The following is a 22,564-nucleotide window of genomic DNA, read 5'->3' on the forward strand; positions in this document are numbered from 1 at the left end:
GTATGTGATGGGCACACAGACCACGGGCTGCACCTCCGGAAAGGTGACCCCGCCCTGCACCTGAGGCTGTCTGGAGGGCAATGTCCCCACACCCCACACCCCACACCGAGTGGAACACACTGCTTAGTTCTGGGCCATCCGCGCAGAAGTCAGGAGACCAGGGTGGCAAAGGGCTAAGAAAACCCTCTCAGGGGAGGCACTTGGGAGGAGAGGGGAGAGGAGAGGAGGGGAGGGGAGAGGAGAGGAGACAGCTCCAGAGAGGGGGAGGGGCAGGCAGGGGCACCGTCCTCAGAGAGCTATGACGTGGCACATGCCACTTCTGCTCGTGCTGGTCTCCACCCTCAGCCACCTTCCCCATCAGTAAGATCAAGACCCTCCGGGCCACCCAGACACCCAGCCATTATGTGCTGCAGGGTCAGTGCTTTCTCCTCCTGTTTGTTGAAACCCCTTGTCTATTAATCGTCTCTCTTGCCCTCTGGCCTCAGAGGTCTAGGAGACGCTGTCCCAGTGCCTGGCACAAAACAGGCCCTCAGTAAGCACTCGCTCAAGGAGCGAAGGAAGGACCGGATAAAGCACAGAGGGGGAGGCGCCTGTCAGTGCCGAGGAACTCTAACTCCGTGCTGCAAACGGGGGGCTCTGCGACAGCGAGGTCCCCCCCACATCCCTGGAGGCTGCGCCGGCCCCCCAGGCTGGAGAAGGGATCCTGTACGGGACAGGATCCTGCGTGAGACAAACGTGAACGCTAACAGAGGCCGTGGCTTGTCAAGGGCCCTGACTCAGCCCCACCCCAGGAGCCCAGCAGTTCACAGACTCTGGGGGTGTGCCAGTGCAAGCTGACGCCGGCTTCCCAGACAGGGCCAGGCTGTGCCGGCTGTCACCGTGTCACAGCCCAGGGTCAGGCACTTTGCACCGGTCGCCCCAGCGTTCTAGGGAGAGGATGATCTAGCAAAAAGAATCAAGAGCCTCTGGTGGGCCCTGCTGCGGCAGGACAGCAGGGAGCGGGGCCCTGGGGCGGGCGCTGGGCCGATGTCGGGCTGACGACCGGGAAGCCCCCGCCTTTTCCATGGACAGCTCCTTGGGTGCCAGCAGCCCTGCTGGCCAGGCTACGGAGGCCCCTGTGGCCCAGACAGTGGGGACGACAGGAGTTTGAGCCCAGAGAAGGCCGAGAGGGCTGAGCACAGGAGTGAGGCCAACAGCACAGCGCGAGGTCCCCCGAGAACAGCCAGGATCTTGGGGGCCAATTGCCTCCTGGCCCCTTCCTGAACTGGTGTCAACCTGAAGGCATGTCGGGGCCTGGCCCAGGCTCCTGGGTGATTTTGGAGATCTCTGACCTCTCCCTGAGGACTCAGGACACCTCACCAATGGCCAAGCCACCTGCTAGCCCCATGGTCGGCAAACTGCGGCTCGCGAGCCACATGCGGCTCTTTGGCCCCTTGAGTGTGGCTCTTCCACAAAATACCACAGCCTGGGCGAGTCTATTTTGAAGAAGTGGCGTTAGAAGAAGTTTAAGTTAAAAAAATTTGGCTCTCAGAAGAAATTTCAATCGTTGTGCTGTTGATATTTGGCTCTGTTGACTAACGAGTTTGCCGACCCCTGTGCTAGCCCAAGCTAAGGTGAACGCCGAGGAACCCCACAGACCTTCCAGGGACTTACAGTCTTCAGGCTTTAAAGGCACTGTGAGCCCCAGCGGAAGGCCACAGTTCCGAGACAAAGGGGTGCAGCTGACCTGAGAATGGGCACACAAGCCGAGTGCTGGGAGACGCTCGGAAGGGCTCTGTCCGGGGGAGGAATCAAGGCAGGCTTCCTGGGGGATGTGCGCCAGCCCAGGGTTCTGGGGTCCCCGTGTCTTTTGCAGTTGACCAGACAGGCCACTTGCTACCAGCTCGTGGTCCGAGCGCTCCCTGCAGGCCTGGGGACACCCCCAGAAGGCCTTCCTTCCGTGACCTCACTTGGAGCCCCATGGGGGTCCCTGCTCAGACCTATCTTTCCTGCGAAGCCTCGGATCCCAGAGGCAGGAGGTGTGGACCTGACCTTCCTAAATCTTCACACGCCGTGCGTGGCCCCGCTGGCTGGGCAGCCGCAGAGCAGCTGACGACGGATGGAACACGCTGCCTGCCTTCCAACCTCCTCTCCGACGTGGCCAGTCTTTAACGTTTCCCTCTCACTCTTGGAGGGACGTGGGGAAGCCCTGGTGCGGGCGGGAGGCTGTGGGCCTACGGGAGTGTAGTTCCTTACCAAACCGTCCCAGCTACTGTCTGCGTGAGACAAACGTGAACGCTAACAGAGGCCGCGGCTTGTCAAGGGCCCTCCCGCGCCAGCCCAGGGCGAAGCTCCTCGTGCCTCCTCACTCGAGTCCCACGAGCAGCCCTCGGAGGGAGGCTGGAGCGCCACCGCCTTTCCAGGTGACGAGGCTGAGCCTCAGGGAGGACTTGCTCAAGGTCTCCCAGCGGGGAAATGGCAGAGCTGGGCTTAAACCCAGGAGCCCCTGACTCCTCTGGGCCACAAGGGCCTCCGTAGCCCGGCCAGCAGGGCTGCTGGCACCCAGGTTTTCCAAGGGGGTCAATCCCTTTCCCAGGTACTTCCCACAACCCTGGGTCTTCAAGCCCCAGGATCCTCCCTCCTCCAGCCCTGCCAACCCCCTGCCTGTGGGCACACTCACCTCTCCTGGGTATGGCCTCTTTATGCTCTGAATGGGAAGGGACTGGGGCCGGGGGCCCGGGTAGGTCTGCTGGGGCATCCGCTGCCCATGTGTGCCAAAGGGGCTGATGCCGGGCGGCCGGGGCTGGTTCATGCCCATGGGAGGGCCGCTCATCCCGGAGGGTGTCATGCCAGCCGCCATGCTTGCAGGGTTCATGCTGCCCCCCATGGAGGCAGGCCCCCGTGGCCCGGGCTGGTTCATGAATTGGCTGTTATACGCCTGGGTGGGACCCATCTGGAAAGAGGAACAGACCTTCAACGGGAGAAGAAGAAAAAAAAAAAGAATAAAATGCCACATGCATTGAAAGTGCAGGGAGGGAAGGGTAGGGAGGTGGGGGGCTTGGGGTGGGGGGCACTTTCCTGTGTGGTTGCCACTGGTGACCAGGCCCCTAGGAGCAGCCAGCCTCCTGGGCTCACTGCTGCCCTCTGCAGACCGCACAGGAAAGATGCAGCCCGAGGGGTTAGGGGTGGGGCATGGTCACTCCAATGCACAGGCAGCATTTCCAGGGAGAGGCAGGCAGGAAATGGTGAGAGGGTGCAGGGGCGGGCAGGACGTGGGAGGATGGAGGCGGATGAGGATGGAGGCAGGAGCCCCTTTCCTGGAAGCCCTGGCCCCGCTCTTGGTCCTTGGCCAATGGAGATACACCCTCCATCCAGATGTGGCCCAGTTCCTACCTTGGCCCACCAGCCCTGCTATCCTCACCCCCATACCTGTCCTGCATTCCTGTGGGGGCTGCCCCCTCCTCAAACCCCATCCGGTCCTCCTGAAGGTCAGGAGGGCAGAGCTAGGACCTGGGCGGAATTCACAGATGCTGACTAGGAGAGCAATGGCCCTCAGAGGCACGCAGGGGACAAGCTGGTGACAAGGCTGTGCTAGACACGGATCCCCGCTTTGGGGAGTAGGGGCCCAGAGAGCAATATGGAACCTCTGCCCACATGCAGACATACACCCAACCAGACACAGCCACACCCTAACACAATCTCCATGTGCTCCCACGAAAACCCAATGTACCCCGACACCATCAGCTCCCTCAGCATACACAGCCCCACAGGCACCAACACCCCAGCTCTGATACCCGGGGGCTCTGCCGGGCTGGCTGGGCGAGACTGGACCAGGACTAGAGGGGCCCTTACCGGTCCGTATTGGTTTATATCCTTATTCTGCGTCTCCTGCAAGGCTGCCACAGTGGCAGTGGCCGTGGCTGTGGCCGTGGCTGCTGCTGCTGCCACTGCAGCTGCGGCGGCAGCGGCGGCCGGCTGACTGAAGTCAGCAGGCGGCCTGGTGTGCGGAGGGATGCCCATGCTTGCGGGGGCGTTAGGACCCCCGGGGTAACTGCGAGGGAGAGAAGGGAAGAGTTAGATATGGCTGGGCTGGGAGGGAGAGGATGGGGCCGTTCCAGGCCCTCCTGCCCTCTGCTCACAGCGGGGAGGTGTCTAGACTCAGAGCCCAGAGGGGACAGGGGCCTCTTGTGGGTCTGCAGCCATTCATGCCGCTTGGCGACCACCGAGCTGCTGTGTTCCTGGAGCCCTGGCTCGACGTGGCCGACGCTCACTGTCATGTGCATTAAATCACTGCACTTGTCCGCCCTGCTCAGCCCTGGAGGAGGATGTGCAATCTCAGAGAACCCGAGCAGCACGCCCAGAGCCCTCCAGAGGCGGATGGGCTGGCGATGCAGCTTCAGGTGTGTATGGCACCTGCGTTTAACCACCTACTGCGCTGGTACCCTGCAGGGCTGCGGTCAGCCCTGGGAGCTGGGGAGGGGTGAGGTCAAGAAGGCGGTCTTGGACAGAGCAGGGCAGCAAGAGGAGAAATGGGGCACCTCCACCCCACCCATGTCCCCGGAGCACCTTCTGGGGGGTTCCTTGCCCTTCTCCCTTCCCACGAACTGGGGACTCTCAGCCTCTGCACAGCTTGGCCTCTGTCAGCAGCAGGTAGGGCTGAGCTCCCAAGCCCCATCTGTAGCTGCCCTTGAACTCCCCTGATTCAGCTTTCAGTGTCTTCCCACTTACACTGTGAGGAGGAGGCATATTTTGAGGAATGGGGTCCTTCTATGCCCATGGGCCTGATAGCTGTCACTATGCCACCCAGCTGCTGTGGGCACCTGATGGGACGGCTAGGGGCAGAGGTGCCTGGGCTCGCCCGCCCTACAGGCCAGGAAGCATGGCACCGGGACTTAAATCGGACTCTTCTGCCTGAATGAGGGGCAGAGCAGGGTGCCCGGCGCTCTGAGGCTCACCTGGCCCCGAAGCCCCCGCTGCCAGGGTAGTTGGGCCGGCCGTACATGCCCTGCTGGATGTAGGGCTGTGCGGGACCCGCCTTGGCTGAGAACTGCTGCTGCTGCCCAGCAAACTGGGGGGAGTTGAGGCCGGGGTTGCTGGTGGTCATGCCCGACGCCATGGGGTTGCCGCCTGGATTCATGGGGTTGTTGGCATTGGCCATAGGGTTCCCGAGGACCTGTGGGCAGAAAGGGTGGCTGTCACTCGAGCGAGTGACCCCAGGTGACATGGAGAGAACAAAGAAGAAACGGGAAAGGGCGGTGGAGAAAATGAAGCAGACGGAGGGCAAGAGAGGAAAAGGAGACGAAAGGGGCATCTATTGTGCCCAGAGGGCACGATGATCAGAGGAGTTACCCAGCCAGAAGCCGGCAGCAGAGAAGACCTCAGCCAGTGGGAAGCGAGGAGCTGGGCCTGCACCGGCAGCAGGCGGGGAAGCAAAGGGGCCAGGATGCCCAGAGGGCGGCCACGCGGAGGCCCCGGTGGCTGCCATGTGACGGCAAAGAGAAGCCCAACTTGGCAGCGATGGAGGGCAGCAGAATCCTGGCTGAGGGGCCCCTGTGGCCCAAGACCCAGGTGATTCCCTCCAGGGCAGCACTAGCCCTGAGCCGGCCTCGAGGCCATGGTGGGGAGGGACGGAGGCGGGCGGGTAAGAGGAAGGAGTGGAGAAAAGAGGAAGGCACGAGAGTGGGAGGCAGGGTTCACCAGGGATCTGTCAGAGTTTAGGCTTCACATTCTGCTGAAATCTAACCCAGGTCATCCAGGGTCAAAGACCCCAGACGCTGGAGCCCTGATGTCATTAACACTCAGGAAGTCCTGCTGTTTATCCAGCCAAGGAACCACGGGCTAGGGAAGCAGCCCTGCTGTCCGTCTGTGAGATGAAAGCTATTCCCCCAGAAAGGCCCTAGGATGGGGCAGTGCCCAGGGGCCAGATGCTGCCCTGCGGAGGCAGGTGTGAGCCCATCCTGGGTGGAGGCGTGCCCACGGCTGGGTGTGCCCTGAACGCTGGTCTTCCAGCTCGGCAGAGCCCGGGATAGCAAGGAGGGCTGGCCTGTGACCCGAGGGATGGTCCCCTCTGGAGGGGCTATGGGTGGGGGCAGGACAGGCTCTTACCTGGCTCTGGGATGTGTTGGTTACTCCCCACACCGTGGTGACCACAGAGAGGGAGCCGGGAGGCTGGTTGGTGTTCTGCTGCCAGGGGACAGGGTCATAGGGGAATGACCCATCACTGCAAAGGGAGACAGAGGGGTCCTCAGGGGCTGCGGACACTGACCAGGCCAGGGCGTGCCCACCACCCCGCCGTGCTCTGCGGCTCCCAGCCAAGCCTAGGCAGTTCTGCATCCCCAAGGCCTGGCACGGAGGCCGGTGCAGGACAGGTGTACCTCAGTGGTGACAGACTGCAAGGGTAACCACCTCCCCTGCCACCCACATCACTGAAGGGGGGCCCCCAGGCTGTCTGTGTCACCGGAGCCTGAGGTCCACAGGCCAAACTATGGAGGAGGAAGAGAGAGACCGCAGGCTGACTCTAAGCGCCCCCTGCAGCCACGCTCGGACTCTAAGTGGCTGTCTAGAATGACCTCTCGCTCCCCCGCACCAGCTTCCCCTCGGAACTTCCCGGGCCCTTCTCAGAAAAGGTCAGAAGGCCCCAGCCTGAGTGCTGGCTCTCCCCCTTCTTCCCCAGCCCTCGTGGGGGGCTGGCTGCCCGGCCGGCCCGCGTGGCTGTTGGAAGGAGCGTCCTCTGTCACATTCTTCCCACTCCAGACCACAGCTGTAGGCCACCTCTCCCGCCCGCCTCTGTGCTCACCCGCCAGGCTAAGCGCTCCAGCCCCTAAACTGGGCACAATCAGAGGTTTCCATTGCCCCATGTTACAAGGCAAAGTCCAAACAGACACTGCGGAATGACTTACCCGGACCACACCCCGCACGCTTCCCGCCTTGGCTCCCCCCGCCGGTCCTGGAACACCCCCCGCCCCTGCTGTTCCCACGTCTTCCCAGTCACCTCGCTAGGCCCAGCAGGACCCACCTTGTTTGGTGACATCTCTCGAGGAACCCCCAAACACCAGAGGCCAGGACCTAACCTCAGGCCCTGCCCTACACACAGTAAGCGCTCAATAGTGGCTTCCTATTATTAGTGGCCATGGTGCAGGCGGAGAGTGAGGCCCAGCTGACCCAGGGGAGAGAGGATCCGGACACAGCCCCAGAGAGAGGGCTGGCAGGGTCTCAGGTCCGGGGGTGCCAGGCTGGGCTGCCTCGTCCCTCAGCCACTCCTGCACTGACTCTCTGGCACCTTGCACACAAGACGTACGGCCCCGGGAAGGACATAAGGCAGAGAGCCCACAATTGGGGTCCCACCTTGGCCCACGGCATTCCGGAAGGAATGAGGCCTGCAAGGCGGCACTGCTGGGTACTTGGGGGAGCAGCTCTGGAGGAGGGTGGCGTGGCAGAGGGCATCGCATGCCTCCGTCTGGCTTGTGCCTTCATTGCAGGAAGTCAGCAGAAGACAAAGACCTTCCCTCACACCCGGAGGCCAGGACTTCCAGGAGGGAGAGCTGTCCTGTGCCACAGGCATGGGGGGGGGGGCGCTGCTGGGGGTCTTGCACCTGCTGCCAGGTGGAGCCCTTGGCAGTGTGGGTGGTCGGGTGGGCACCTGCAGGCGTTCAGGCTGAAGGGCAGGGCGGTGTCACCGTGTGCCCATGCTGGCTCTTCCCTTGCCTGGCCTGGGCTTCCCTCTGACCTCTGCTCACCAGTCATTCCCTGGCGGGCCTGTCCCGCCCTCCTGGTGTGAGAGCAACCCCACTCCATCCCCTCTCCTCTTGCCCGGCCTCTTTTGGTAGCCTGGGTACAAGTCCTGGTCCTGACCCTGCCTGCCTCAGGGACCTGGTGCACGTTTCCGAGCCTGATGCATTCAGCATCCTCATCTGTGAAAAGTGGGCCTAAGAATGGCGCCCTCCCCCACCCCCACCCACTCAGTGTTTTCCAGATGCTGGTCACGGAACACGAGTGGGTCATGACATCAAACGGGTGCTGGGGGGAAAAGAGGGACCAAAACAAAGCCATCGAGCGAGAGCACTCGGTAAGGCTGAATGTTGTCCTTGACCTTATGTCTTGATTTCATGGACAGTATAGATGCGCCCTGGGCCACGGTGTGATGTGCACAGTCCCTGTGGGTCAGGTAGGCTCGAACAACACGGGCCTTGGCAGTGCGCCTGAGGTGAGTCAGAGGAGAATGCAGACAGAGGCTTTCTGAGCTGGAAAGTGACCCAGCCTGGCGTACTCATGACTCCCGGGGAAAACAGCGGGCCGAGAACTGGGGGAGAGGAGCTGCTCTCAGGGACCAGCCCTCCTGCCGGCTCCCTGCTGGCCAGACACCCACCGAAGGGGTCATCGGAGAGGGGCTGCGGCCCAGAGGCACAGGCCAAAGGGGACAGACAGCTCACAGTACACCTGGGGGTGCTGACTGGGGACCCAGAGAACCCGGGCGGGAGGAGAAGCACAGCAAAGCGAGCAACGAGCCGGCTCCGCAGTGCGGCGGGGCCGGAAGAACCTCTGCTCTCCAGGCCGAGGTCCCTGGCCTTTCCGGCTGCCCGCTGGGAGGTACTGCCCTCCTCTGTCCATATCTGGCTGCCATTCAGAGGGAGGCCAGAGCGCCTGGGGTCTGAGAACCCCACTCTTAGTAATCCTGCCCAACAACGAAGAGGAAACGGCTGGACCCCCCCTCTCATGCGGGGCCCCCATCCTAGGTGTGGTTGGATGGAACTCAGGACCCCCAGCAACTGCCCAGAGCACGAGCCGGGTCTGTCCTCTCTCCCCCAGATCTCCTGCCCCACAAGCTCCACCCACCGGCAGGCTGACGCCCGCTATGGCACCTGGCAGGTTGAGGAAGTAAAGCCCCTGCGAGCCCCAGAGGCCAGCAGCTGCTGCCTCACCACCTCAGCGGGGAGGCCCCAGCTCACCAGGATCCTTCACAGGCCCACAAACAGCTCCGCTGCCTGCCTGCCGCTCCGTGGGTGGGCCTTGTGGGCGGAAACCGGCTCCTTCCTGTTTCGCCCCCTCTACCCCAAACTCGGTGAGAAGCAAACTTAGCCAATGTTCCCAAACTGGGCATTCCGCCGTCTGGCTGGTAGGCTCCCCCAGAGCCCAGGCGCACACCAAGCATGTGTATGAGGGACACGTATGTGTGCATACGCACAAGCATGTGGGCAAGCTGCTGTATGGGGGACACGTATGTGTGCATACGCACAAGCCCTGCTGGCAGGCTGCTGTGCACACTCCGGGGAGGAGACGGGCACACACAGGGGTGGTCTCGGGGACTCACTCGCCTCCACTCGCACCTGCTGCCGAAGCAGAAGTGGCAGCCGCACCAACACGGCTGTGACTCATCTCCTGGGGAGACAGCTCCTGCTGTCACAGTGAAGACTCTCGCCCCCACAGACGTGGCACTCAGCCCTGCCGGTGCCATTGCCCAGACCCAGACATCACCACTGGGGCTTGCCCAGGCTCTGTGCCCAAGGATCAAGGACAAGCCAGGCTCCTGGGCCCTACAGGATGAGAGGGGGCCCAGGGTGACAAAGATAAGACGCGTGTGTGTGTGTGTGTGTGTGTGTGTGTGTGTGTGTGTGTGGAGGGGTGTCCCAAGGCTCCTTTCCTCCCCTTGGCCAAGTCCTATTTCACCAGCAGATATGCTCAGCCCAGGTCAGAGGTCCTTGGCATTATTCCGCTGCCCACTGGGCAGAGGAAGCCAGAGCCCCCAGGATCCGAGAACCCCATGCTTAGTAATCCTGCCTAGCTCTGCACATCCTTGATCCAGCATGACCCGGCCTCAGGCCTGAGCCGCCCCCAGCCACAGTCCTGCAGCCAGAACAGCCTCAAACCCTGTTCCTCCTGCAGAGGCACCTGTGCCAGGAGCCGCGTGCGATCTCAGCGGTGTTCCCTGCCGAGCGCCTTCTAACACACGGGGCAGCTCGCTGCTTTCCCACCGCTGCACCTCCGCTCAGCTGGATGCTTCGTCCCCACCCTGAAAAATGCCACTCATCCTCTCGAGGCTCCTCCTCCAAAGGCCACTTTCTTCAGGAAGCCCTGGCCATGTCCACTTACTCCTCCTGCTTTTGGGGTCTGCATGAGCCCCCTGCCTAGGAGCCCGGGGTTCTCGGGCTCCCTGTTCCTGGCAAGAAGCCTTCCCACCCGCACCAAGGATTGAGGAGCCCTTGCTAATCGGAGTGCCAGGGAGACTCAGCACCAACCGTGCTCATCCTCCGCGGGTGCCCTGGAATGAATGAAAGCGTCCGTGCATTAAGTCTGATTGCCGACCACCTACATGTGCTTGCGGCCAGAGGCACCTGCACCCAGGAAGTGGGCGGTCCTGCCCTCCAGAAAGAGGGACGGAGGCAGGTGAACAAAGCCACTACTCTCTCCGTGCCTCAGTGTCACCTGTAAAAGGGGGATGGTAACTGCCCCTCCCTCCAGAGGTTGTCATGGGGATTAAGCGAGCCCACATGTGTAAGGCAAAATGACTGACTCCAGCACATCTCGGCACCTAAAACCGTTGGCTGCGGTTATTGTTGTTCTTGTTATGATGTATTTAGTGGCTTCTACACACAGAGACAATGTGAAGGGACTTTCACTTAGAACTCGTTTAATTCCTTAAAGTGAGCTCAACGGAAGCAGCTCTTAGGAGCTGAGGGTCACTGGGTCCCAGAGCTCAAGGGCCAGGGCGCAGTGGGCCGCCCATCCCTCCCTCTAAGGGAGCTTAGGGCCCAGCAGGCAGAGCTGCCCCTACAGAGATGGCTACAATGCAAGGAGGCACGCGCTGCGAGGAGGACCGAGGAAGGGACAGCTGCAGGGCTTCCCGGGACGCCATCTTGGGAAGCCACCGGCATGAAGGGACAGAGGATATGTAAAGTCTGGCCTCAAAGACAGCTGCAGAGAAAACCCAACTAGTGTCCCAGGAAAACAGCACTTTCTACATCAAATCACTAGCTTTGGCCTGAACTCAGTGTACTGGCAAATATTCAAGGACTCTTGACTTAACATTTTTGAAGTTAACATTCAAATGGCACAGGGAGGCCTCGCAGGACAGTGCTTACCTATCTGGGCTCTGAACTTAACTTTTTGGGGAGTCCTGGCTTTGGTACTGGTGATTTCTATGATCTGGGGACATGTTACTTAAGTCAGTCTCAACTTTCCCATCTGTAAAGTGGGACTAACACTCTGCTAGGATGAAACATACAAATACAGGTAAAGTTTAGCACAGTGCCTGGCAGACAGCCCCTGTTCAACTGTTCTTACATTTTTCTTTCCCATTCTCCAGCCTGATGGCCTTGTAAGTACCCATATTCACTTAAAGATGATACAATGAAGGAGCTTGGAAGTTTTGCAAATATGCTATCCATGGGAGGAGGTGTTATCATTGCTGACTGTTGGGACATATCTTCCAAACCTCTTAGTGTTCCTCCGTCTTCCATTTTCTATCTAGTGAACTCCTACCTATACTTCAAAGCCCAGCCTGGATACTTCCTTTTGTGACTCTCCTAAACAGAACCAAGAGAATTTTCCTCGGTTCCCGCAGCACATTTTTCATATGTGTTATAAAGAGCTCTTCACACTGCAGTTAGAGTGGATGGCTCATAGGTGTGTTTGCCAGCTCCATGGGCAGTGACTGGTGTTTGCTAAATGTGGGACATGAGTCAAGCCCAGGAAGAGGGAGGGATGATTCCTGGCTCCTGAGTACCTCCCGTGGCAGTGTCTGCAGGCCTTCGAGGAGGGAAGAGGAGGGGGGCTGAGTTATTTCTTCCCCTGCACTTCTAACAGCCACTTTATTTGGGAGAAATAACGAATTCCGATTAAGGGCATTGTCAGACCCTAATGAATTTCCCCGATCCAGCTCCACTGGCCCCGTCTCTGTGCAAGGCTGTAGTGTTATCACTAACGAAACACAAGGCGGCGAGGAGCCAAACTCCCGCCCGCTTTAATTTAGGGGAACCATTAACAGCGCTCTCCATCATCACAATTACTGGGGCTTCTTTCCTCCCTGCGGTGAAGCTGAGAGGAACTGGTGCAGCTAACTGCATACTGGAGGGTCTTAAATTTTTTTCAATAGGAAGGAGGAAAGGAAAAGATCCTTGCATGTTGGCAACCTGGAACTGATGGAGCAGGATTTATGAGTCCTTCAATCTCCCTTTCACTTACTGTTTCTTTTAAAAAATAAATTTCTGGGGGCAAGAAGAAGGGTTAATGACAAACTGAACTTTTAGGTAGGTGTGCAAACAGTTAAAAATGAAAGTGGTGAAGGTGGTGTGATATGACCAAGGGAATAAGACCCCGTCTTTGTCAGCTGACCACGAATGACCACAGTAGAGTCAGAGTTCACCAGGCTGGGGTTGGGAGAATAACACCTAGTCCGATGGGCTCCCTGCGTGCAGGCCTGGTGACGAGCATGTAGGTCTTGTGCTGCTGCTTTTCCATGTCTACAGATGAGGAAACTGAGGCACAGAGAGGTTATGCAACTGCTCCAAAGTCACCCAGCTAGAAGGCGGCAGAGCTGAAAGTCAACGCCCGGCAGCCTGGCTCCTGGGCCTATGCCCCAACCTGCTGCAGAGGGGAGCACCGCACACTGCCCAGGTCCAGGGAGCACCAGCGCCCTGCCCAGGTTCAGGGAGCACCAGCACACTGCCCAGGTCCAGGGAGCACCGCACACTGCCCAGGTCCAGGGGAGCACCAGCACACTGCCCAGGTCCAGGGGAGCACCAGCGCCCTGCCCAGGTCCAGGGAGCACCAGCACACTGCCCAGGTCCAGGGGAGCACCAGCACCCTGCCCAGGTCCAGGGAGCACCAGCACACTGCCCAGGTCCAGGGGAGCACCAGCACCCTGCCCAGGTCCAGGGAGCACCAGCACACTGCCCAGGTCCAGGGAGCACCGCACACTGCCCAGGTCCAGGGAGCACCGCACACTGCCCAGGTCCAGGGAGCACCGCACACTGCCCAGGTCCAGGGAGCACCAGCGCCCTGCCCAGGTACAGGGAGCACCAGCACACTGCCCAGGTCCAGGGAGCACCGCACACTGCCCAGGTCCAGGGAGCACCGCACACTGCCCAGGTCCAGGGAGCACCAGCACACTGCCCAGGTCCAGGGGAGCACCAGCGCCCTGCCCAGGTTCAGGGAGCACCGCACACTGCCCAGGTCCAGGGAGCACCAGCACACTGCCCAGGTCCAGGGGAGCACCAGCACCCTGCCCAGGTCCAGGGAGCACCAGCACACTGCCCAGGTCCAGGGAGCACCAGCACACTGCCCAGGTCCAGGGGAGCACCAGCGCCCTGCCCAGGTCCAGGGAGCACCAGCGCCCTGCCCAGGTCCAGGGAGCACCAGCACCCTGCCCAGGTCCAGGGAGCACCAGCACCCTGCCCAGGTCCAGGGAGCACCAGCGCCCTGCCCAGGTCCAGGGGAGCACCAGCGCCCTGCCCAGGTCCAGGGAGCACCAGCGCCCTGCCCAGGTCCAGGGAGCACCAGCGCCCTGCCCAGGTTCAGGGAGCACCAGCACACTGCCCAGGTCCAGGGGAGCACCAGCGCCCTGCCCAGGTCCAGGGGAGCACCAGCACACTGCCCAGGTCCAGGGAGCACCAGCGCCCTGCCCAGGTCCAGGGGAGCACCAGCGCCCTGCCCAGGTCCAGGGGAGCACCAGCACACTGCCCAGGTCCAGGGAGCACCAGCACCCTGCCCAGGTCCAGGGAGCACCAGCACCCTGCCCAGGTCCAGGGGAGCACCAATATCCTGCCCAGGTCCAGGGAGCACCGCACACTGCCCAGGTCCAGGGGAGCACCAGCGCCCTGCCCAGGTCCAGGGAGCACCAGCGCCCTGCCCAGGTTCAGGGGAGCACCAGCATCCTGCCCAGGTCCAGGGGAGCACCAATGCCCTGCCCAGGTCCAGGGGAGCACCAATGCCCTGCCCAGGATCAGGTGAGCACCAACGCCCTGCCCAGGAGCCTCTCCGCTGGGGTCACACACCCCTCACCCAGAAGAGGTGGCACCCTTCAGCCTCATAATCTTTCCCAGCAACTTCGGGCTTTGATTGTAATCAAATTAAGAGTGTAAACAAGATTTATTAGGCTTTTAATTACCTTTGCAGCACTGATTTGCATATGGACAATGTGTTAATCACAATTGGCTTTTTTAACCACTCATTAAAAATCTGGGAGCAAAAGACAGAAATGCTTGCTGGCGTCAAGTCGGGGTCCCGGTGCAGGGGCTGGGCGGGGCCTGCTGCCTGGTCGAGGCCGGAGCCCCTTCCTGCGGTGGGCTGGCCTCTCCAGGCTTCCCTCCTCCTGGGCAGGGCTCTGCACCTCCTACAGCTCCGTGGTCAGGACCAACAGGGAGCGAGTCCCAACGCTGCTTCCCGAACCTAAAGCGCTACGCAAGCCTGTGGGCACAAGGTTCTTCCTGGCCGCCTTCACCTCAGGGCCTCGGGGCTGCCGTGACCTGACCTTTTCTGACACCTCCTCAGGGTGCTGGCAGCACCATGGGCCTCGCCTGGAGACCCTGGCCCCAACCACAGCCTGGTGCGGTGGCACCCCCTCTCCCTCTGTGGCCTGTAATGGGCGTGACTCCATTACCTGAGCTACAGAAACCCAAGTCACAGAGTCTCCCCAAAACAGCCTGGGGATCCAAGCTTCCCGGATTCCTCACCCTCTCCTGTCTGCTTGTCCTCAGAGCCCTCAAACAGGACCTGAATCTTCAAACAGCCAGGCACCTCCTAGCACCAAGTCCCGAACATCCAGGCCCCCACGCTCACCCGGCCCACCGTCTCCTTATGAAAAGGCAAAAGGAGCTTTCTCCCTCCGCGTCACTCGGCACAGGTGTGGAGGAGGAGAGTCAGAACCGGCGCGGACCTTCTCTGGGAAAGTCCAGTTCACCCTGAACAGCGAGGGTTTGGCCTGCGCAGGTGCACTGACGGGTTTTTCCACCGACCCGTGCAGTCCAAGCCGCGTTATGCAGGCTGTCCTCTGAGCAGCCTCCTGCCAGTCGGCCTGGCCACCTTCCTCCTCCTGAACCTCGAGGCCAAGCCTGCCTCCCACCCAAGCAGCCCCTGGCCCCGCCCGGGGGACACTGCCCGCTCACCTGTGCGACAGAGTGGGTTTCATGGAGCTCATGGAGTTGAGGGGGGGCTGCATGGGGAGTTTCCCGGGGGGGTCGCTCTGGCGGCTCTTCTGGTGTCGCAGCAGCAGCAGGCGGCCGAGCTCCTCGCACCAGGAGGACAGCAGGGCTGCAAGGACAGAGAGGACGATTAGTGTCACCTCGGCCACCACCGAGACGTGCCCGCCCCACCTCACTCTCCCAGTGTTAGCGACGTTCCCCACTTCCGTGTGACACCAGGAGAGGCACTAGGCCTGCTCAGGAGGCCTCAGTGTTCCCACCTGTAAAGTGGGACTAACACCCCCTGAAAAGCTTATGGCTGTAGGAGCAGCTCAGAGGGCCGATTTCAGTGGCAAAGAAGAGTCAAGATGGTGGAGGGGACGGCAGAGTCGATGCCAAGGGGAGACCAGGGGGAGCCAAAGAGCACCGCCAGCGCCCCCAGGCGTCTCAGTGAAGCCCGCCCCCAGACTCTGGACAAGCAGCTGGACGTGGCTTCTCCCCATGGGCGGAGCCAAAACCGCAAGGTTGAAACAAAGCCCAGAGCCTTCCCGGAGCCTGTGGACAAGCCCAGGAGTGCCTGCACCGTTCTCCCGGGAACCCCTCCGACCATGGCCCAGGAGTGCCTGCACCGTTCTCCCGGGAACCCCTCCGACCATGGCCCAGGAGTGCCTGCACCATTCTCCCGGGAACCCCTCCGACCATGGCCCAGGAGTGCCTGCACCGTTCTCCCGGGAACCCCTCCGACCATGGGCTCCCCGGAGCAGTGTGCGCACAGCTTCGGTCACACCCCAGACTGGCCCTGCGCTGCTGGCCAAGGCTGGAGAAGACAGGACTCCCAGGCCAGAGGGCTGCCCAGGGGTGGGGCGGGGGGGTGGGTGGGGGGATAAGCCAGGGTCTCCCAAGGGCACCAAAGGCAGGAACACATGGGAACCCTCCACATCCAGCCTTCGAGAGGCCCTGAAAACCAAGAGAAAAGTGGCTCGAATGAACAGGTAGGAAAGTGCCCTTTTTCTTCCATCCTTCACTGTCCCAGTGTGGCCAGCAGGGGCCAGAAGCACCCTCAAGGTCAGCATGTCTGGTCAGTCTTTCCAAAGTGCAAGAGGGAGCCGAGGTCTGGCGAGGGAGGGAGGAGTCAGGAGGGCTCGGCTGTCACCAGCTTGCTGTGTGACCTGAGGGAGCTCGCAGACCCTCTCTGGGCCTCAGCTTGCTTGCAGGGGAGAGGAGTGATGATGACTCTTGCCCTGATTTCCTCCCAGGGCTGTGGTGAGGAGCAGATGGGGGAACTGCTGAGACTGTGCAGAAGCCAATGGGGGGGGGGCGGGGGCGGGGGGAGAGGACCACACCCTGGCCATGCCCCACTCCTGCATGAGCAGTTCCCCAGACTGATCTGATAGCTCTGGAAATAGTCAACCAGGCCAGGTGGCCAGGGACCTTTTGAACCCAGGACTGCTTCAGCCACTTGTCTGGACACAGAGTCCACTCCCTCATTTCCAGGGTCTCCCATCCGAACGCTGTGCAACATGCTTCTGTGGCCTTTTCTCAAATCCGCCCCACATGATCCAGGATGTCAGCTATTATCCCCATTCTACAGATGAGATGACTGAGGCTCAGGCAGGCGAAGTCACTCGCCCACAGTAACCAGCAAGGGCCAGACACACAGCTGGTGCCCTTGCCCCAGTGATAGAGTCTAACATGGGACCAGAATGTGGGGAAGAGAGAAAACCCTTCAGAAGGCAAACACCAAGCAGCATGGCCTCCAGCCCCTTGGACAGAATCGCAGGCCTCGGCTGAGTCCACCCTTTCCCATGTTGGGCTGGCACTGGGGAAAGACGCCCGGGGGTGGCTGGGCAGCTGCCGCTTCAAACCGCTCAGAATCTGAGTAGGGTCCCCCATCAGCAGGGCTGGGAACCATCTGAGACTCTGCCAGGCTCTGGCCCTGCCTGTGGCCCAGGCAAGCTCTATCAGGAGTGGGGAGAAAACGGGGCCCAGCATTTGGGGAGCAGCGGGTTCCTTCCTGCCCTCACTGAGTGGGCAGGGTCCAGGAGGCACTCCGCCCATCCAGTCCGGCTGTGAGCTGCCAGGCGAGAGGCGCCCACGCTCCCATGGGCGGGCTGGGGTCCAAGGTCAAGGGAAGGGCAGTGGTTCTTACAGGGAATGGGGCAGGAAGGTGAGGGGTCCCACCAGGGCCGCTGGGCATATCTTCTCAGCTGTGTGGTGCACAAAGATGCCCGTGGGGGCCACGACCCAGCATGCACCCCCTCCCGTAGAGTACCCCTGCCCCTCTCCAGGCCGGTGCCAATGGGCTATGTCTTAAAGGCTGTGTCCTGCCCCTTCCCGGGGGCTCATCTAGCCACCACCGCTCAGGGAGGAGCGCGCCGGAGAGAAGCCCCCACCCTGGCCTGTGTCTGCTCAGAAACCGAGGCCAACCCCTCTAGATCGGGTGCCCAGCACAGGTCTGCCGCAGCTGGGGGGAGGGGGGAGCAGCTATTCACAAACAGAAATGAATTTCTAGATTGCTCCATTCTTCTCCCAGGACCCTAGTTACTGCTTCTTTGTGTGGGGGGCACTGGGCATCTGGAAACTCATTTGCACGCCAAGCACGAGGCGCTGGATCACAGCGATGCAGGGACTGCTCAGCTGCCAGCACAAAGGACGGCACAGATGGTGCGCCGCTGCCCGCCCTGCCCTCCCGCCCCTCGCTCCTCCTGGGGGCCACCGAGCCATGCAGGAGGCATTCAGAGCTTTCCTCCAACGACACGGGCCACCCTCCTGCTTGGTCAAGGACCGCCCTCATCTTCCTATCACTAATGGAGTGCTTTTCCTTACAGGCGATGAAATGAAGGGAGGCTGGTGGCGTGGCAGGGCTCAGGATGCTGTGACAGATGGGATGTGGGCATTAGGCAGCCAGTGCACAACACAAATGCCAGGGCAGCCACGTTCCTACAACTAAGAGGGACAGGATGGGGAGCGAGGAAGCACCACCCTCACCCCTCGGCCTGAGCACAGAGGCCGCCGCCCCCCCCGCCCCCCCACCCCGGCAGACACACGGCGGGGAGACGCATCAGGGCGGGGAGATGCGCGGCAGACGGACCCAGTGCATGCTGTCATCACGGCTTAAGCCAACACAGGCTGTTCTGAGGCAAATGCTGGTGAATGACAACGTGTGGGAATGTGCAGCCAGACAGGGAGTCTGGGCGCTGTCAGAACCAGCAGGACCGGCAGACAGAGGCAGGGAGAGATTACACACACACAGACAGCCCAGTGCGGGGGAGTGGGGGGTGTCCAGGGCTCCGGGAGGGTGTCTGCATGTGCCCCGGACCTGGCTGTCCTGTGTGTCTCTGCTCCGGGCACTCGCTGGACGGGGGAGGGGTTACGGGGCATGAAGAGTCCGGGGATGGGGAGGGAGGTGGGAGGCCTGGTGTGGTGCGCAGAGCACACCGGTCATAAGAATTTCAGGGAGACACTAGCCGTGCAGGCAGGGTCAGGAGTGTCCCTCCTACTGTCCGGGGAGCCACCTTCCCTCGTCCTGTGAGCTCCACCACTGAGAACTACGTGAGCTCGGGCAACTTACAGAAGCTCTCTGGGCCTCAGTTTTTTGATCTGTTAAATGGGCATAACACGAATGCACACTCCGTAGGATTACCCTGATGTCTGAACGACACTAACGCGCATCAGGTGGCTAAAACAGTGTCTGGTGCGTAGGGAGCACACGGTCCTCGAAAACGCTGCGTGCGGTCTCCCGAGGGCAGAGGGCACACGTGCGTGCGTATGCGCTGTTTCCCGCAGGCAGTGAGGTGCCCTGTGAATGAGAGGAAGCCACTCCAGGCCCCTCCAGAAGGTGTCAGAGAAGCCCTGAGGGACACCAGTGCCACAGCACCCCGGAGAGGGGAGGGGAGGGGGGGCACAGAGGGCAGGCCGTGGGGAGCAGGGCTAAGAGCCCAGGCTCTCGAGTCCCACAGACGGGACTTAGAAGGTGTGTCCCGCCACTCAAGCCGCTTCACCACGTGGAGCTCCGATTTCCACATCTGTGAAATGGGCTTCACAGAAGCTGCCCACCTCAGCGAGTGGACCTGAGCCGTAATGCCTGCTGTCAACCAGCCGCAGGGGTCCCCGAGAAAGGGAGGGAGGAGGGGCAGAGACCACAGCAGCCCCAGCAAACAGCCCCTCAATCCAATAGCCACCACCGCACCACGTAACACCAGGAAAGCTGGGGAGACGCCGCCTCCGGAACGGATCTGCAAGGCCTGATCCCAGCTCTGTCTCCGCCACCCACGTGGCACCTTCAGCAACGCATCTGACCGTCCTATGCCTCGGTTTCTCCATCTCTAAAATGGAGTGGTGGTAACTCCACTCCCATCATAGTTGTAAGGAGGAGCCAAGTCACCAGGGAGAAGCGCAGGAGCGGCGCCAGGCAACACAGTCAGTGCTACCCGCGGGCTGGTGACAACGGCCATTCGTGTGACCGACCTTGGCTGGCGGATGAGTGACCACCAGGACAGACGGGGCCCTGGCATCTCTGTGCACGCTGACCACATGGCAGAGCACCGAGACACGTGAACTGGGTAGGCGTGAGCTCTGCAAGTCACAGGTGGTGGGGGCCGCCGTGTGTGCGAGGCCCCGGGCAGGCGACTAGGAACCCCCGCAGCTGTGAATGGGGTGGGCAGGGGCAGGCTCCTCAGGGTCCAGAACAGCCACAACCCAGGCCCGGGGTTTCACTTGGCACCATCTTGAGCCCTGGCCTTTAGCAGCCAAATTCCAGAAGGCCATGTCCATTGGGGTCAGTGGAAGGGAGAGGGGACTCCTGGGAGGGAGAAGACACGACGGTTGACCTGGGATGCTCCCACTGCCGACACATCTCTCTAGCCAGTCGCGGAAACCCCAAGGGACACCGGGGTCCACTCCAGACCTGCCACGGATGTAAACAGCGAGGGCACCTGCCAGCAGCACGTGCCTCACGGCAGATGCTGTGCCATGTGTGGCATGCACCAGAGGGACAGGAAATGGGGGGTGTGTGGACCAGGGGTGGCGCACCTTCCATTCCTGGGCTCCGGGAGACGTGTCTAGGGGCCCTGCACCAGAGGACGCCACGGCTAAGGCACCATGAGCTCCTCTGGAAGAGAAATGGAAGTGAACGCTGGGCCTGAGAGTCAGGGGGTGCAGGCCGCAGGTCTGAGGGAAGGGCGCCATGGGAGAGCCCCAAGATCTTCCTGGCCACCTCCCGCACCCCCCCACCCCCCCTTGCAGCCCGCACCCACTACCGTGTCCTTTAAGGACAAGAAACAACAACAACAACAAAGAGATGAAAGAGTGAGGCGGGTCTGCAGTGGAGTCCTGGGGAGTCTTAGCCCTGGCGGGTCCCCGGTGTGCCCCCCTCGGGGACAGTGACCAGCCTTGCATTTGCCTCTGTATTTGCAGCTTCCGGCAGAGCGGCCGCCCAGGCTGGGCTGACCAGATGGACCAGGGCCAGGGCAACATTTCTCTGAGAGGCAGTGGATGGAGGAGCCTGCATTCCCGGCGTGGGAACTGCCGGGGCTCCAGGTAGGGAGGTGGAGCTGCGTTTTCCGGAGCAGCTCTTAGCCAGCGGACAGGGAGCAGGTGGGGTGGAGGGGAGACAGAGGCTGGGGTCTGAAAGCCAGAGCATCGAAGGGGCAGACAAGCTCGCTGGGTACGTGCGGGCGGCTGTCCCTCCCAGGCTGCACTCAGGCTTGGAGAGGGGCCAGAAACCAGAGGCAGCCATCGTGGCCACAGGAAAAAAGGCAGCTCTCCCCGTGAGGCGAGCAGGGGGAGGTGAGCTGGCCTGGGATGCTCTTTCCCGGTCAGGCCTGGGCATCAGGAAGGGGTGGAGCGGCAGTGGGCCATCCAGGAGGAGGGCAGAGACCTGGACGTGGGGGCCAAACAGGAGGCTTATCAAAGGTGCTGCCGCCTGGGGACGCCTCCGGCAAATGAAACAAAAGCGTGTTGTATCGAAGAGCGCCCCAGCTGCACACAGGCTGCTGCCGGACAGAGGAACAGTGTGTGTGAGCGAGAGAGCGAGGGGCTTCCAAGACCCAGGATGGACAGGACTTGGGTGCCCAGGAGGCGACCTGCCAGGCGTGGCCCTCTCAAGCCGTGCCCTGGTGGAGCGGGGAGGAGAATGGGGCAGAGAGAGGTCCCGGGAGCATGCAACCGGGGTTCACTGCCAATGAAAAACACGAATGGCATCTTTTCAAATGCTCCCATACCATCCACTTAACTAAATCCATACAAATGGCAACAGAGCATGGGGGTCCCATTCCCAGGGCGGGAGTCTGGCCTGACAGCTGGAGGGCCGCACTGGGGAGTCAGGATGGAAGAACCAGGCATCCACGCTGGGCTCCCCCCTCTCACGCTGGGCTCCCCGCCCCCCTGCCCCCCCCCCGGCTGCCTCAGGTGCTGGTGCCGCGGCCACTGGATTCCCAGGAGCACCTCAGCCACCCCAGGTGATGCCCCTCCATTGCCCTCTCCTGCCCCACCCTCAGATCATCATGGCCTGCGTCTCTGCAGTCTGTCCCTTTGGCTCCTTTTCTGTCCCAGTCACCTTCTGCCGCCGTGTCTGTTCTCCCCTGAATTATGACAAGCGTGTCCTATCCTTTCTCTCGGTCTCCAGACCCGCCTCCCAGCAACCCGCACTGGGCAAGACAGCGAGAGGACCTCTCCGACCGCGTCCCCAGCGGCGGTCCAGGTGGACAGTGGGGCTCAGTGGCCTCCTGGGGGAAGCTGTGGTGTTCTACAGCGAGAGCAGGAGCCCCGAGGGCCACGCTGGGATCCGAGGGGTTCAGTGCTGCCACCCCAGCACCCAGAGCGCTGTCCGGCACAGGCTATGCAAACACAGGGCTACGGCACTGAAACGAATCACAGCTGGATAACCCAATAGGCAAAGGACGGGAGAGAGGGACAGGCACCGGGCACGCTGTGCCCGAGGCCCGGACTAGCAGGGTAATACCCGTGACCTGCCGCCGTGACCTTTAAACCTGCCAGCAGCTCCCCATCCCTCCAGGGCAGGGGCCTAGCCCCTGGGGCATTAGCCTGAGAGGAATTCCATCACGGAGGTGTACAGAGGCTGGTGCTCCATCAAACACAACCTACAACCACGTCAGGTGACCCTTGTCTTGTGACCGACCGGCAGAGCCATGGTGAGCCTCGCCAAATGGGGACTGGAAGGTAAGCAGCTGACAGAAACAACAAGTTCGTTTAACTTGGGAGGCCGGCTGCAGCCCTGGGTTCCCTCTGCTCAGGGGCTGGCCCCGGTCTTCATGTTAATGGTGTCTGCCCACGCGGCCTTCCCACAGCATCGCACCAGCGCTCCCGGGGGACGCTGCTGCTTTCTTCCTGCCTCCCCAGCCCAGGCCACACCTCCTACCCTCTGACCTTCCTCTTCCATCTCCCAACACGGAGTCCTGGGACCACTGCCCAGGGAAGCGTGGGGGTCAGGAGCGTGGGAACTCCTGCCTGCA

At 61.6% G+C, this 22,564-nt stretch overlaps 1 protein-coding gene across 4 annotated transcripts in view; it reads right to left on the reverse strand.

Moving 5' to 3' along the window:
- ZMIZ1 (zinc finger MIZ-type containing 1) overlaps positions 1-22,564 on the reverse strand; it is a 219,785-nt gene that overhangs the window by 16,531 nt on the left and 180,690 nt on the right. For 3 of the 4 annotated variants that reach the window (XM_054728694.1, XM_054728696.1, XM_054728693.1), the window contains 5 exons: positions 15,078-15,222; positions 6,085-6,199; positions 4,935-5,152; positions 3,832-4,030; positions 2,660-2,950 (listed from right to left, as the gene is read on the reverse strand). In XM_054728694.1, coding sequence (XP_054584669.1) covers positions 2,660-2,950; positions 3,832-4,030; positions 4,935-5,152; positions 6,085-6,199; positions 15,078-15,222 — 968 coding nt within the window. The remainder of the gene's footprint in view (positions 1-2,659; positions 2,951-3,831; positions 4,031-4,934; positions 5,153-6,084; positions 6,200-15,077; positions 15,223-22,564) is intronic. The other variant, XM_054728695.1, reaches the window with a different exon arrangement.

This window comes from Eptesicus fuscus, chromosome 17 (assembly GCF_027574615.1).
Source record: "Eptesicus fuscus isolate TK198812 chromosome 17, DD_ASM_mEF_20220401, whole genome shotgun sequence".
Lineage (NCBI taxonomy): Eukaryota > Metazoa > Chordata > Mammalia > Chiroptera > Vespertilionidae > Eptesicus > Eptesicus fuscus.